The sequence below is a fragment of the Lynx canadensis genome, chromosome E1, assembly GCF_007474595.2.
Source record: "Lynx canadensis isolate LIC74 chromosome E1, mLynCan4.pri.v2, whole genome shotgun sequence".
Lineage (NCBI taxonomy): Eukaryota > Metazoa > Chordata > Mammalia > Carnivora > Felidae > Lynx > Lynx canadensis.
The window spans coordinates 19,621,538-19,637,915 of record NC_044316.2 but is presented as its reverse complement, the minus strand read 5'-3'; the positions used below and the strand labels follow the sequence as shown (position 1 = coordinate 19,637,915).

Genomic DNA, 16,378 nt, shown 5'->3' with positions numbered 1-16,378 from the left:
GGGGGGGAAGTAACAACTTTTGTTTTGAACACCCGGAGTCTGGTTTACAGTAAATCATACACCGTAGTTGCCCCTTTACCTTCCACTTCCGGTTCTGGTCCAAGTAATATTGAACGAATGCTCTGAGGAATGAGGGAGTTTCCCTGCAAGGTCATTAATAATTAGCTCCCAGGAAGAGGTAATCCTTTAAAAGGGGAACTAACGTTTACTGAACCCTTACTATGTGCTGGGCTCTCTGCATCCAGTTTTTTTGTTTGTTTTTTTACATTTCAGTTTTTTTTTTTAATTTTTTTTTTCAACATTTATTTATTTTTGGGACAGAGAGAGACAGAGCGTGAACGGGGGAGGGGCAGAGAGAGAGGGAGACACAGAATCGGAAACAGGCTCCAGGCTCTGAGCCATCAGCCCAGAGCCCGACGCGGGGCTCGAACTCACGGACCGCGAGATCGTGACCTGGCTGAAGTCGGACGCTTAACCGACTGCGCCACCCAGGCGCCCCTCAGTTTTTTTTTTAACAGGAGTGAGTTGTGTACAGGGGGGTTAAATGCTTGATAGACAAGCAAAAAAACTGCGCTAGAACCTCTTATTCATCATCATCTTCTTCTTCTTCTTCTTCATCTTCCTCCTCGTCCTTGTCCTCCTCCTTTTCCTTCTTTTTCTTGCGTTTCTCAGCCTTGACGACTCCCTTTTTTGCCACGTCAGGCTTTCCTTTAGCTCGGTCTGCAGCAATATGCTTTTCACATTCTTCCTTCAGCCTCGGAGTCCTCTTTTCATAAGGCTGCTGGTCATCTGCAGCGGTGGTGTTGTTCCACATCTCGCCCAGTTTCTTTGCAACATCACCAATGGATAGGCCAGGATGTTCTCCTTTGATATCCGCCCCTTTGGGGGGGGTATAAGTTTTCATTTCTCTTTCATAAAGGCCTTGTCCGTCTTTGCCCTGTCTTCAAACTTTCCTCTCTCTTTAGCAGACATGGTCCTCCACCTCTCCGAGCACCTCTTAGAAAACCCTGAGAAGTCGACTGAAGCATCTGGGTGCTTCTTCTCGTGCTCCTCTCGGCAAGTTTGCACAAAGAGTGCATATGATGACATTTTGCCTCTTGGCTTCTTAGGATCTCTTTGGCCCGTGTTTAATTATTTTCCTCAGCGAGGCACAGAGTCGCCCAGTGCCCGTGTGCCTCTCACTTGCCCCGGTGCTGTGTCTGTGGAGCCCGATGTACTGCAATGGCTGTCCAGCTGTTGGTTTGTTTTTTTTTTAACGTTTATTTTTTGAGAGAGAGCGAGAGCATGAGCGGGGCAAGGGCAGAGAGAGAGGGAGACAGGGGACCCGATTGCCGGTGAACATCATCATCTCTGAAAGCATCAATCACCAGGGTTCCTGATGGCTTCAGGTGTTAATTTCCTAGGGCTACTGTAACAGACTACCACAAACCGCGTGGCTTAGAGCAACAGAAATGTATTCTGTCCTGGTTCTGGAGGCTAGAAGACTGAAATCACAGTGTAAGCAGGGCTGGTTCCTTTCTTTTCTTTTCTTTTTTTTTTTTTTTTACGTTTTATTTTATTTTTATTTATTTTGAGAGAGACAGTGTGAGTGGGGGAAGGGCAGAGGGAGGGGTAGAGGGAGGGAGAATGAATCCCAAGCAGGTTCCACACGGTCAGTGCACAGAGCCCGATGCAGGGCTCGAACCCATGAAAATGTGAGATCATGACCTGAGCCGAAATCAAGAGTCAGATGCTTAACCAAGGAGCCACCCAGGCGCCCCTGGGCTGGTTCCTTCTGAAGGTGAATCTGTTCCCTCTCTCCTACTTGGTGATGACCCACTGGTGATCCTTGACTTATACATGTACCACTCCCCCCTCTGCTTCCATTTTCACACGGCATTCATTTGGTCATTCTCTTAAGGGCACAGTCATACTGTCATACTGAATTAGTCACCTGCCCCCACTCCAGGATGACCTCATTTTAGCTAATTACATTTGCAGTGACCCAATTTCCAAATAAGGTCACATTCTGAGGTACTGAGGGCTAAAACTTCCACATGTCTCATTTCATTTCACTTCACTATTTCATTTCATTTTATATACAGAGAGAGAGCATGAGTAGGGGAGAGAGGCAGAGGGAGGGAGAGAGCATCCTAAGCAGGCTCCATGCTCAGTGTGAAGCCCAGTGCGGGGCTCAATCCCACTACCCTGGGATCATGACCTAAGCCAAAATCAAATCTAACACTTGGGGCGCCTGGGTGGCTTAGTCTGTTACATGTCTGACTTTGGTTCAGGTCATGATCTCATGGTTCATGAGGTCCAGCTCCCCATCAGGTTCCCTGCTGTCAGTGCAGAGCCTGCTTCCGATCCTGTCCCCCCCACCCCAACCTCTTTCAAAATAATAAACTTAAAAAGAAAGTCACTCAACCGAGCCACCCAGGCGCCCCAACATATCTTTATTGAAGGATGCAATTCAACCCATAACACCTCATTAAGCAGAATAAGCCAGGAGCAAAAAGGAAATTATTTGATTTGGAGGATTTTGCACAAAAAGTTGAGATTATTTCTTTTTTACAGTCCTAAGTTCTCCAGGAATTGGTAAGATTCCTAGAATTCTCCTGAGTATTTCTTATGAATACTTAGAAGTCCCTACATTTCCACTACTTCCTGGACAATATCTACAAAGACATTACCACCTCATGAAAACACAAACCCACCCCCTTTCCCTTCAAAACCCACCTCCCTCCTGACTTCTGTGTTGTTCACAAAACTCGCTAAAATCTCCCCATGTTCCAGACAGAATCCTTTCCTTTCCATTCTCCTTACCCCTTCCAGGTTCAGTTCCTTATGGCTGCCTGCCCCTTGGGAAGAGACACTCCCTCCCTCTTCCACCTCCAACCCAGTCTGGCACTTTTATATATATGGCCAATTTTCTAGAAACACCATCTCCCGTCTGCCCTTACAAAAGCCTCAGTAGCTTCGGACTACCTAATGAAGCTATTTAACTGCTCCATTCCGCATTCAAGGCCCAACCAAATTTTGTGCCAGCTTCATGTGCCCCCCCCCCATCCCTGCCAAATGGAACGCTGCTCCTACCTCGCCCTTCCTTGACTCCCTGCTTCTCCCAGTTGCCCCTTTCTGCCTAGAGATAGGGCTATTTGTGTCCCTGTCTCTGCTCCCCACCAGGCTCCGCTCCTTGAGCCCCAGGCAAGGCCCCCACAAGGCCGTATCAGTTCCTGTGCCTGGAATAAACCCAGGGAGTCTCCCTGAAGGAGGGACCTTGCCAACTACAAACTAGAAGTGGCCTAGGCGTTTTCATCCCAGAGACTGGGCTCAGCGGCTGTCAGGGGCCGGCCGGGCCGAGAACGTCTCCCGGACTCAGTGGAAGGAAAGTGCGGGCCGCCCAGGGGCTGGGGATCTGGAGACACCGCCTCGGCCGCAGCGCGCCCGGAGGCCGCAGCGCGCCCGGAGGCCGCAGCGCGCCCGGAGTCCGCAGCCCACAGGCAACTCACCCGCTCCTCAGGCCGGACGTGCCTCCCGCCGGTGCCGGAACGCCACGCCGGCCGGAACCTTTCCGCCGAGAGGCCGGGCACTTTGGGGCGGAGCACGTAGGGACCGGAAGTCGGCGGAGGAAGATTGGACTGTGGGAACCTGGTGCTTTACCTGGAGGATGAGCGTCCATTGTCTCCTCGTGGCGGGAGGTAGCGTTCCTGGAATATTAGGTTAATTTCCCGTCTGTCCTGGGATATTTCCTCTCTCGGGTCCCCTGTCCAGCTCTCCGTCTTGGAGTCCTCGCTGAGCTGAGAGGCGCCTCGGAGCGATTGTGCTTCCCGGGGGAGGGGTCCGCGAGGGGCTCCTTCCCGGACTGGGTGGCGGGCGGGCGGACGGTTCAGATTCTAACGGCCGTTTGCTGACTTCTGGCTGTATTTTCTTCCTGGGGCTGCAGTGTCAGAGTGACTTCCCATTGGTTTTACAGAATTGTTTCTTGCATAGTTTTTGCCCTTGCACTTGCAGAAGCATAGTCATAGTAGAAATCTCGAAAAGTGTACCGGAGAAACAAAAATCGTCCTTCAATCTACCACTCAGCTGAAACATTTCTTACACACGTATAAAATTTAATTTTATCTGGCTCCCCCGGATGAGAAAGAAACTAGTGAAAATGTTCTCAACAAGAGATAGTAATTACAAAAGGATCCTTCTAACGTTAAAAATGCCAAAACGTTAAGCGGTTGAAGACATTGAAGGGCATAAAATTTCCAGGTTGTAAAACTTAGGACTTGTCCACAAAAATCAGAAGACACCTCTTGTGAATTTGGTCTACTACTTCTAAAATTATGGGAAAGTCTCTGTCACTTTGCAAAGGCTCTGGTGAAGCCACAACTAATACTAAAGAGAAGTAGGACATTCCAACTTACATTTTGCTAAATTTTCCTTTCAGGAAGGTGGCGATGTTTTCCAGTACCGTTAGGGTCATCCTTGGTCCAGGGTCTCCATAATTCCTGCTGTCGGAAAAAATCCACTGCACCTAAGAAGATTATTCCCAGTGTTGCTCTTTGTGATGAAAATACAAAGAAATCTGGAAATGCACTTGACAAGCTCTTCTCTTCAGAGCAGCAGGCTTCCATCCTGCAGGTGTTGAATACAGCATCTAATAAAGAACTTGAAGCTTTCAAATTGCTTCGTGGAAGAAAATCCATCAATATTATAGAGCACAGAGAGAAGTTTGGGCCATTTCAGAATTTGGAGAGTTTAATGAATGTGCCCTTGTTTCAGTACAAAACTACCATTCAAGTTTGTAACTCCATTCTCTGTCCAGAGACTGAAGGGGAAAAAAGAAAGTTCCAAGACAACCGGCTCTTGAGAAAGCTCATCAAACCAGAGATAAAAAGAGAGAGACTTAAGGTATATCATTTTTCTTAATGTCCGCTATATGGCCTACATATTTGAGAACATACTTTGCAAAGCACTATTCTGGGCATCAAGACAGCTTAGAGTTTAGTTGGTATGTGATCAGTACTGAATAATGAGATATACAGATAGTAAATTGGCAATGGATGGGACAGGGAACTGTGGGCTGTGACTGTTGGGCAGATTACTGGTAGAACTCAACCTGGATCTTGGAGAGAGAGAATTAGGCTACCTGGAGGAGGCGGGCATTCTAGGAAGAAAGAACAGTTGTAGAGAAATAGGTCTGTGCAAGGTTTATTTAAGAGGAATGTTGAGAAGCTATCTGGCTGTGTCTGAGGGTTCTATCGAGAGTAATGAGAAATTAAGATGCAGAGATGGTTATGGCCAGGGAGTGACTGTACAACATTACACTGGTCTTTCCAGCAGGATTTAACGTAATCTTTCCCTCCCTACCTCCTTTTAAAAAGCATTCTAAAAGCAAATCCTTTTCAGTGTTGTACTTATTTATTTATTTTATTTTTTTTTAATTTTTTTAACGTTTATTTATTTTTGAGACAGAGAGAGACAGAGCATGAACGGGGGAGGGTCAGAGAGAGAGAGGGAGACACAGAATCTGAAATAGGCTCCAGGCTCTGAGCTGTCAGCACAGAGCCTGACGCGGGGCTCGAACTCACGGACCGCGAGATCATGACCTGAGCCGAAGCCGGCTGCTCAACCGACTGAGCCACCCAGGCGCCCCTTTATTTATTTATTTATTAAAGCGAGAGACAGAGCACGAACAGGGGAGGGCAGAGAGAGAGAGGGAGACACAGAATCCGAAGCAGGCTCCAGGCTCTGAGCTGTCAGCACAGAGCCCGATGTGGGGCCTCAACCCACGAACTGTGAGATCATGACCTGAGCCAAAGTCAGACACTTACTTAACTGACTGAGCCACCCAGGTGCCCTCTTTTTTTTTTTTTAATGTTTATTTATTTTTGAGAGAGAGAGAGACTGAGTGCAAGCGGGAGAGGGGCAGAGAGAGAGGGAGACACAGAATCTGAAGCAGGGTCCAGGCTCTGGGCTCTCAGCACAGAGCCCAACATGGGGCTCAAACTCACAAACTGCAAGCTCATGACCTGAGCTGAAGTTGGAAGCTTAACCGACTGAGCCACCCAGGCACTTTAAGACAAATATTAGAATTACTTGGCACATCAGACATTAAACCTTGGAGGAGGGACTTAGGTCCTGTGTAACAATACATGATAAAATATTCTCTCATCCTATACCAGTAGTAAGCACACTTTTTTCTAGACCAGTAGTTCTCAGTTTTGGGGGATTATGGATACTTTCTGAAAACCTGATGAAAGCTATGGACCTCTTTTCAGGAAAACAAAAACACGTATACATAGAATGTTGCATGTACTTTCAGAGGGTTTGTAAGTTTCATGAAGCCCATCCATGGACTCCTGATAGAACTCTTGCAGTTGATCTGGAACATACTTCAAACGACATTTTTCAGGGGTCGGATTTTCCTTCAAAGTGTTTGCTACAAATACTATTTATACTCACTACAGTGGAGTTGCAATCTTATTTAGAGGGTTAGGTTCTAAAGTTGTTTTGTATGGAAAAAGTCATGCAGTAGTCCTTAAAAAAAATCTTGCCCGTGAAGTACTGTGTGTGACCTGGTGCAGTAATTGTTATGTGCAGTGAATCTCGGCAATCATTGAGCTAAAGAAAAGAACCAAAAGAAGGCCTGTATTTTGTAGATTGGGCATCCAAACTATGGATAAATAGTGGATATTTATCCATTCCTTAGCAGTGAAAGAATTAGAAAATGTTCCTGCTTATCTGCCTTTGTATCTGTGGAGCACGTTGCATATCCATATAACTAGATGAACTGTGTGGGAGTGAAGTGATGCCCAGACTTCATGCAGAGTTGAACCCACATATCCAATTATCTACTACACATTTCCCCTTAGAAGCCCTGTAGGCAACCTGAATGGAATACATAAAAAAACAACTCACCTCCCCTTAACCTTCCTAAGTTGATCTGCTTCCTATCATCATCTTTAATAGGTGCCATTCAATCACTGAAATAAAACTGGATTTATCCTAAGCTCCTCCATCCCACATATCAATTCTACCCCCATTATCTCTGCTCTATTTCTTGTCCTCACTGTCACTGTCTTCAATTTTGTTATAAGTTTATTTTTGAGAGAGAGAGCGCTCCAGAGAGCAGGTGCCCAAGCAGAAGAGGGGGAGGGAGGGAGGGAGGAAGAGAGGGAGGGGGAGAGAGAGAGAGAGAGAGAATCCCAGATGGGCCCTGCACTCTCAGCACAGAGCCCGGCACCGGGCTCCATCTCACAAACCGCAAGATCATGGCCTGAGCCGAAATCAGGAGATGGTCACTTAACCGACTGAGCCACCCAGGTGCCCCCGATTCTTAATGCTTGGTCATATAACAGGCACCTAACCAGTACCACCTCTAGTCTAGCCTGCTATGGTCCGTCTTCCACACAGCAGTCAGTGATGGTTCTGAAATGTCTCATGTTGTACCTGAATGTTACCTGCTTTGGGGGCTTCCTGGAGCTCTCAGGATAAAGCAAGATGCTTTTGCAGAAATTTGCGTACCCCTCGGCACTTTTCCCACTTGCATTCATACCGCAGCCTGAGTGTGAGGTGTCACACAACCTATCTGTGTGGACATCTGGTGAAATAACGTCCCATTTAGCATTTACTCACTCTCCTAGTCCAGTCAGTCTTCTCGGACCGGGTCTCCTCTCTATAGTGTAACTGTGCTGGCATTTCTTACAATGTACGGGTATGTTTGTTTCCCAGTACCTAGCACAGTCCCCAGCAACATTTGAATATTTGAATGGGCAAGGCGCTGAGAATAAGTAAAGGTTCTTTGTTTATAAACTGCTACTGTTTGTTTTTTAAATATTATTGCTGCATTTCTTTAACAATTCTCAGTTCATAAACTGTAAATATATTTGTTATAGAAACTAATTTGGCATTCTGAGTTTATAGCTTCAATTTTGTATCTATTAAAATGTCTATACTTGTCATTAAACCAGCCTTTTTGTTTTAGGCAGTTAATAGTATCGTATCCATTGTTTTTGGAACTAGAAGAATTGCCTGGGCTCACCTGGATCGTAAATTGGCCGTGCTAGACTGGCAGCAAAGTGAGTGTTGCCAGTTGATGAAAGGAACATACTTATCATCTGTCTATTTACAAGAGGTAAAGCAGTTGCACCTCCAAATTCCCACCTGCCGGAACTCCTCGTGTAGTTTAATCTTCTAGTCCTAAGAGGAATGAAATACAGTACTAACGATGGACTCTCTTTGCGTGCTTATTATTCACCCATTCCTATCATGTTTTCATCACCTATGATTTTTAAAGGTTGAATCTTCATTTAGTTCATGAAATACCTTCATGTGTCAAAGGCATATACTGAGAAAAATCAGTGTTAAAATATATTATTCTAAATGTTATAGAATTTTATCCCTGTATAAAGCTTGTTTTTCAAAAATGCTGTCACTAATTGTCTCATTGAGTCTTCAAAACCTTGTGAGATGGGGAGTAATTACCATCCTGATTACACATAGGGAAACTGGTATAATCAGGCATCTGATGGGATTAATCATTTGCAGATGATTGATTATAGGCTAGTTATTCTAACTCTGTGCTCTACCCTAGACATTTTTATTTAATTAATTTATTTAAAAACTTTTTTTTAATGTTTATTTTTCAGAGACAGAGCGGAGTGGGGGAGGGGCAGAGAGAGACAGAGACAAAATCCAAAGCAGGCTCTGGGCTCTGAGCTGTCAGCACAGAGCCCAACGCAGGGCTTGAACTCACAAACCATGAGATCACGACCTGAGCCAAAGTCGGACACTTAACCGACTGAGCTACCCAGGCGCCCCTTATTTTATTTACTTTTTTAAATGCTTATTTTTGAGAGGGAGACAGAGGATGTGAAGCAGGCTCTGTGCTGAGAGCAGAGAGCCTAGTGCAGGACTCAAACTCATAAACTGTGAGATCATGACCTGATCTGAAGTCAGACACGTAACCCACTGAGCCACCCAGACGCCCCACCCCTAGACATTTTTAAAAGGTTAATAGAAGTTTTAAGTTGTCTAATCTTCTGTAAAATTAAAAAAAAAATTTTTTTTTTCTTTTGAGAGCAAATGGGAGAGAAGGGCAGAGAGAATCCCAAGCAGGCTCCACGCACAGCACAGACCCCAACATGGCTCAGTCCCATGACTATAGGATCATGACCTGATCCAAAATCAAGAGTTGGACGCTCAACCAGCTGAGCCACCCAGGTGCCTGTTAAGTTGTCTAGTACAGATTTTAGAAATTATGAAGCCCAGGGGACCACCTGGTGGCCAGTTGGTTGGGCATCCGACTTTGGCCCAGGTCATGATCTCATGGTTTGTGAGTTCCAAGCCCCACATCAGGCTCTGCACTGCACAGCAGAAAGCCTGCTTCAGATCCTCTTTCTCCCACTCTCTCCGCCCCTCCCCTGAGCTCACTTGCTCACTCGGGTGCTCTCTCTCAAAAATAAACATTTCCAAAAAAAAGGAAGAAAGAAATTATGAAGCCCATTTTACAGATGAAGAAACCAGTACTTGGGAGGACTAAATGGCCTGTCTTAGCTCAGCTTATTCCTGATAGAACAATGACCAGAACTTGGCTGTCCTGAGGCCTCCATTAAATGCTTTTTCAGTTACTTCAGAACTGTTAGCAGGAGTTTAACCTAAGTTATATATTTAAAAAAATACAGGTTATGAGCCTGGGTGGCTCAGTCAGTTAAGTGTCTGACTTCAGCTCAGGTCATGATCTCATGGTTTGTGGGTTCGAGCCCATGTCGGGTTCTGTGCTGACAGCTCACAGCCTGGAGCCTGCTTTGGGTTCTTTGTCTCCCTTCTCCCTCTGTCCCTCCCCCGCTCATGCTCTGCCTTTTAACAATAAATAAACATTTAAAAAAATAAATGGGAGAGGGGACCCAAACAACAAAGTAGTTCTTGTCACTAATTTTTTCTTTTTTTTTTTTCTTTTTTTTTTTTTTTTTTTAAGATTTCTTCAGTCATTTCAAAGATGCCTAACGCTGACCTCTATGTTCTGGAAAAAATAGGGCTTTCAATTCAGAACTCCTCTCGGTTTCCTGTACTGTTACATTTTCACATCATGGAAGCCATGCTGTATGCCTTATTAAATAAAACTTTTGTCCAGGACGGCCAGCACCGGGTACTGAGCATGAATCGAAATGGAGTGGGGAAGCACTTTGAGCTGATGATTGGTGACACGCGGACTAGTGGAAAAGAACTAGTGAAGCAGTTCCTTTCAGAGTCCGTACTGAAGGAGGAGCCTCGGGTAGTCTTCCCATCAGAGAAGATCGTCCGCTACAGACAGATGTTTTCGTCTACTGAAGAACAGAGAGCGGAAGAGTTATATGATTCATTGTTACAAGCCATTGCCTTCTATGAATTAGCAGTTTTTGATACTGAACCTTAAAATTCTGAGGTTACTGTAATGGGCTTTACTGTTATATCTATTAAATTGTATTTATTAGTTCTAAAGCTGTAAAACCAACTGTTTTTAACGACCATGTTTATGGAGAAGAAAACATGTTTATATTCGGATGTTTAGGGTCAGACTTTTCGGCTGTTGAATTGTTCACACAATAATAGGTCTAGGCCAAATCAATAAATATCTTGGAGGAGACTGTGTGCCTTTTGGGTTTTAGTGTTAAATGGTTAAGATGCTCCCTAAACAGCCAAAACAAGAAACAGAGTTATCTCCCCTGAAAAGCAAATCCCATCCTAAGGATTGAATTGTTATATTGCTAAAATAGGGAGTAATGATTTTTCTGGGTGGTGCTCATCTTGGGAATAACACTAATTATAACCGAGAACACAACTTATATCTTCTTCTTCCGTAAGTAGCACGTGGTTCGATGTACTGCTTCCAAAGGTGATTTTCATCAACTCAGTCTATCAAACCCAGAACAAACAAGCTTTGTCTAATAGGTTCATTTTTTTTCACTTTTGAAATATTTTACTTGGACAGACCATCTTTTGAGAAAAGTAGGACTGGGCTGCCTGGGTGGCTCAGTCAGTTAAGTATCCCGACTTGATTTCACCATGATGTCGTGGTGAGATCAAGCCCCACGCTCAGTGTGGAGCCTGCTTAGGATTCCCTCTCTGCCCCTCCCCATCTTGTGTCTGTGTGCTCTCAAAATAAACATTTAAAAAAAAGCAGCATAGCACCTAATTTTCCACCCGCATCTCACATTACATGTGCCTTAGTTCAGGCCCTCATTCTATCTCACCAATCCTGAACCCAAGTCTCTTTGATGTCAAAGCAATACATTTTTCCTTTAAAAAGTGAAATATACTTGTTGGAAAAAAAATAATCAGAAATATATAAAATATGTGGAATCTGGGTTGCACTCTAGACCTATTGCCATTCACTTATAAAGCTCTACATTTACCTATATGGTTGTACAAAAACATCTCCACCTTGGATATGTTGTAGATCTCTCAAACTACACGTCTGAAATAATTCTCTTTCCTTCAAATCTCCCTCCCCCCCGCTTTGCCACTGTTCTACACTTCACTAAACAGCTTCACCAGCCATCCAGTTGCTCATGCCAGATACATGGCATTCTGTCTTCCACATATTCCTGGAAATAGCTTTAAGTGAAAATGTGTTCATTTTAGGACTTTATAGGATAAGATGCTAAGTATTGAAAAGCCATCAGAATTTGGTTACTTTATCTCAAAAGGGGACCTAAATCTTCTAGGAATTTACTACCTTTAAGAATTCATAATTTTTTCCCCAAATCATGCTAAACCTAAATAAAAAATCTTAAATGTGTCCCTATTAGGGAGGAAAATATCCTGTTCCCTGATTTTTGATCTTATTAAATACAATTCTAGAATTATTTTACTTTGGTTCTCAATTACTGAGAATTACCAGAATTTTCTAATAATAAAAGACCAAATTAACAGGTAAGTGGTCTACAAATAGTGAATGAACACTAGTATGCAGTAGAAAGATCCATATACTTAAAAACCCACAAAACTTCAGATCTATTCTCTCTCTTGTACAAGCACGAAACCTGTAAGACATAGCCTATATCCAAACCTATAAAATACCCATATTTACCCAGAGGATTACACCTGAACACCTATTTAAACATTGCATAAAGCCTCTTAGCTTCAGCCTTTAATTAAATCCATATACTATCAATAACAAGAAAAAGTAAATTGAACAAATGAGGTAAAAACATATCTTCATACACATTTGTAAACAGGTATACAACAATATTTTCCATCTGTACAAAATTAGGATCCTTACCTTTTGGGGTAAAAACATAATTCAGATAATGTAACTGAATTCTAGGCTAGTACATAATATAAACATTGGAAATAGGACACTATTTTCAGATATACCTGATTATATGATCGCAAAAATAATTTTAAGTGAAATGTGGGATTTTACAATCTTGTAATTAAAAATATACACTTTCTCCAAAAGCATAACCTTAAATGGAGATGGCTATGATGTAGAAAGCCTGTATAGTAGAATCCTCCCTTGTTACAATTTTGATGAGTAGCACTTTGTCCAAAATAGATATATTAACGTCATTAATATCTTTATGAAATAAAACATCACTGATCTAAAAATACAAGAAAAATGTACAAGGCAAATGATTTGAGTTGGCAAAATATACAAGATATCACATATGTATGGTTGCTAAAAAAGATTTATGAAAACAATTCATAATCTTGTTTTCACTTTGTCAACATTCTGATCCAATGGTAAAATATGCCAGAGGAATACACTAAAAATAAATTTATCGGGAAGATGTTACTTTTTGAAAACTGACGCATAATTTCTTCCCTAGGAAGTTTTTTGCATGTTACATAATTTTGTATTGCATAAATTTATTTTTTAAAGATCACCACCTAGATGATTCATATATACAACTTGACAGAGTACTGAAGGTTGGGTTGGGGAGAGGTGGATTAAAGGTAACAGGAAGGAGAAAAATTATGGATTAATTTAACACTGAAACATTTTTAGAAATATCTTAGTGAACTGTCCCTTCTAGAAACAGCTCACTCACATACAAAAATACTATAACAAAGCTAAATCAGATAATATAAAAAATTTCAGAAAAAAATACCACCACAATCATAAATACAATTTGTAACTCAAATTTTTTCATTTTAAATATCTGCACACTAATAAAAATATACAAACAGCCTGTTTTAAATGTACATTCAGAAATAAATTCTTCCATGAATCAATATAAAAATGTATCTTGAGGACCACATAATAATCTGTACAAGGCATTGTTAATGTGAACATTAAGGGAAGCCAGCTGCCAAAGTGTTCACAGTCTCTTTCGAAATGTTAAGATGAATCCCTTCCAGATAGTGCAGGAACCTGTCAAAATTACAAGGAACAATTCAATGTAACCATCAGCTGAGGATATTTATTAATCTTGAAATAGCTGTCTACAATGTTACTTGTATAGAGCCTTTCTTTACCTTCTTTTACTTTTTCCTTGTTCTTTTAGCTTCTCCGTCTTACAAATGTTTCGAAGAGTTGGCAAGTACTCAATTATACTAGCTTGTCTATTACCCAGGTTTAGAAGGGATCGGCTAGAAAATACACTTTTAATGACTGCTATCCTCTTCCAGGCACTGCTGTAAATGAAAAGGAATGCATTACTTTTTACTTTTAAGGTCTAATAAAAATGCAACAATCCCAAACACAACCAGCTTCTGGTCTCCACTTCTCCCTTCTCCTTGCTTCTGGTCTAGACTAGATTAACTAGATTCCGGGTTAACTTACTGTATCATTTTCAACACATCAATCACTCACAAGTGAAAAACACCTTTAATGGCTACCTGCTATCCATCACAGCAAATCAAAACCCCACTCCCTGTCATTCAAGAGTCTCCTAATCTCTCATTTTTCTTCCCAGCAATCAGGATGGTCTCCCTGTCTTATTAGAAGCTACGTTATTGGGGCGCCTGGGTGGCTCAGTCGGTTGAGCATCCGACTTCGGCTCGGGTCATGATCTCATGGTTTGTGGGTTCGAGCCCCGCGTCGGGCTCTGTGCTGACGGCTCGGAGCCTGGAGCCCGCTTCAGATTCTGTGTCTCCCTCTCTCTCTGCCCCTCCCCTGCTCATGCTCTGTCTCTGTCTCAAAAATAAATAGAAACATTAAAAAAAATTAAAAAAAAAAAAAGAGCTACATTATTAAGAGTTTACCATGATCAATAAAGCCAAGCATTTCAAAATTAGTAAAAAGAAACTAATAATTTCCCCTTTATCATTTATTATTGAAAAATAAAAAGTAAAAGGAGGCAAGACTTACTCTAAATTAGCCGCTGACTGACTGAAATATACATTGCTGCGTTTTTGTGAAACATAAAAAGTAAGCTCTTTTGTTGGATCTCTTCCTGATTTCTTGCAAGAATTCAAGGAGGTTTCCAATGCTTTTGAAATAGTAGATGAACATTTAGTAAAGCTGAGAGCTTCTACAGCTGCCTTTAATTCTCCGGAGCTCAGAGAAGTCCATCCATCGGTAGTCTCGAGACTAAACTCATCACAAAGTCCGCTTTTAACATTTGTCCAACTGAAGTCATTTTTACCAATTTCCTTTTGTTCTCTTACATCATTTAAAAGAGCATCTAAGAAGGACATGTTATCCATGAACTCAGTGAGAGAATTTAGACACTGAGAAACGAGGGCAGAACATTTTTTTTCTGCTGGTGTTTTAGGAGGACAAGGAACAGACTCAATGTTAGACTCTAAACATTTGTTTAGTTTCTTTGTCTCTGGATTGCTTTCTTTATCTCTGGCTTTGCTTTCTACTGAATTTGAGGAAGAAGATACAGGGGAAAGGCTAAGGAATTCATTAGAAAAGTCCACTTCAGAGTCAAATAAGTCACTATCATCTAGAATTGTCATCTTTTTCTTTTGTTTCTTTTTTTGTGGCTTTTTCAATGGCTTCTCTCCTTCAAAATGTTTCCCAGCAAGACATTTCATATTTTTTGTTGCTGCACTGGTGTCCTCCACACTTCCTGATGAACCACAAAAGTTTTCCGTTTCTGGAATGATGTTAACAGGTAATGGCAGAATGAACTCAAGATTACTATATAAGAAATCTACATTCTGTGTTCGGAATTCTGTAAGAAGCTGGATGAATTGATACCATTCTTCCTTTGTTCTGATCTTGTGCTGAAAAAAAATTTTGAATGAAGAAGTGTTAGAACGTAGTCTGAACATTCTTCTACCCATATGACCATCTTAAAAGTAATGAGTCGGGGCGCCTGGGTGGCGCAGTCGGTTAAGCGTCCGACTTCAGCCAGGTCACGATCTCGCGGTCCGTGAGTTCGAGCCCCGCGTCAGGCTCTGGGCTGATGGCTCAGAGCCTGGAGCCTGTTTCCGATTCTGTGTCTCCCTCTCTCTCTGCCCCTCCCCCGTTCATGCTCTGTCTCTCTCTGTCCCAAAAATAAATAAACGTTGAAAAAGAAAAAAAAAAAAAATTAAAAAAAAAAAAAAAAGTAATGAGTTGCTACCCTCTCATAATTTTATTAACCTACACTCCCTTAATTTGTCAAATAGTTCTGGGGGCACCTGGGTGCCTTGGTCGGTTAAGTGTCTGACTTCGGCTCAGGTCATCATCTCACTGGTTCGTGAGTTTGAGCCCTACATCGGGCTCTCTGCTCTCAGCATAGAGCCCACTTTGGATCCTCTGTCTCCCCCTCTCTCTGCCCCTCCCTAGCTCGTGCTCTCTCTCTCTCTCAAAAATAAACATTAAAAATAAATAAGTAAATAATAATAATAAAATAGTTCTGAGTCTAAAAAATACATTTAAACTATTAAAATTTGAAGAATTACATTTTTAATAGTTTATACCCCAATTCAATAGTCAGCTCATTTGTTTAAAAACTACTTTTCTGAAATTTTCTTTTTTTATTCTGAAATCTTTCTAAATTCTAGTCTAAATCCGATAATATGCATTTAGAGCATTACCCATCAACTGTTTGTCAAAGTGGTATATAGTGTGTTAAAATCAGAAATCTATGAAAATTATAGGCAAATTTATGTTAACCTGAAGATTTATTTCTTAAAAATATGTATGTATTTTTAGAGAGAGAGTGGGGGAGAGGGACAGAGGGAGAGAGAATCTTAATTTTTTTTAATTTATTCTTTTTAATATTTATTTTTGGGAGAACGCAAGTTGGGGAGGGACAGAGAGAGGGGGACAGAAGATCTGAAGCAGGCTCTGCATTGGCGGGCTGACAGCAGTGAGCCCAATGTGGGGCCTGAAGATCATGACCTGAGCCAAACTCAGACACTCAACAGACTGAGTCACCCTGGTGTCCCCTCCTTTTTTTTTTTTTTTAGTCTTTTGTTTGTTTGTTTTAATGTCTATTTATTTTTAGAGAGAGAGAGAGTGCGCGCGCACACAAGCATG

The 16,378-nt window shown here is 42.1% G+C and overlaps 2 protein-coding genes and 1 pseudogene across 3 annotated transcripts in view; 1 reads left to right on the top strand and 2 right to left on the bottom strand.

Annotated features, from left to right (window-relative positions):
- Nucleotides 1-510: 510 nt before the first annotated feature.
- On the bottom strand, nucleotides 511-1,131 carry LOC115501376 (annotated as a pseudogene).
- Nucleotides 1,132-3,621: 2,490 nt separating this feature from the next.
- Nucleotides 3,622-10,597, top strand: TEFM (transcription elongation factor, mitochondrial). Of its 2 annotated transcripts, none has more exons than XM_030296003.1 (4): nucleotides 3,622-3,680; nucleotides 4,418-4,881; nucleotides 7,958-8,107; nucleotides 9,950-10,597. In XM_030296003.1, the coding sequence occupies exons 1-4, from the start codon at nucleotides 3,650-3,652 to the stop codon at nucleotides 10,385-10,387; spliced, it is 1,083 nt and encodes a 360-aa protein (XP_030151863.1). In that variant the 5' UTR covers nucleotides 3,622-3,649; the 3' UTR covers nucleotides 10,388-10,597. The 2 variants fall into 2 exon arrangements, with proteins under 2 accessions (XP_030151863.1, XP_030151862.1); XM_030296002.1 differs by having other exon boundaries at nucleotides 3,640-3,701.
- A 1,471-nt stretch (nucleotides 10,598-12,068) lies between these two features.
- The window catches only part of ATAD5 (ATPase family AAA domain containing 5), a 46,161-nt gene continuing 41,851 nt past the window's right edge, over nucleotides 12,069-16,378 (bottom strand). Inside the window, exons 21-23 of the mRNA XM_030296400.1 lie at nucleotides 14,270-15,135; nucleotides 13,435-13,593; nucleotides 12,069-13,330 (exon numbers count right to left, since the gene is read on the bottom strand). Of these exons, the coding sequence (XP_030152260.1) occupies nucleotides 13,252-13,330; nucleotides 13,435-13,593; nucleotides 14,270-15,135 (1,104 nt within the window). The 3' untranslated portion in view covers nucleotides 12,069-13,251. The remainder of the gene's footprint in view (nucleotides 13,331-13,434; nucleotides 13,594-14,269; nucleotides 15,136-16,378) is intronic.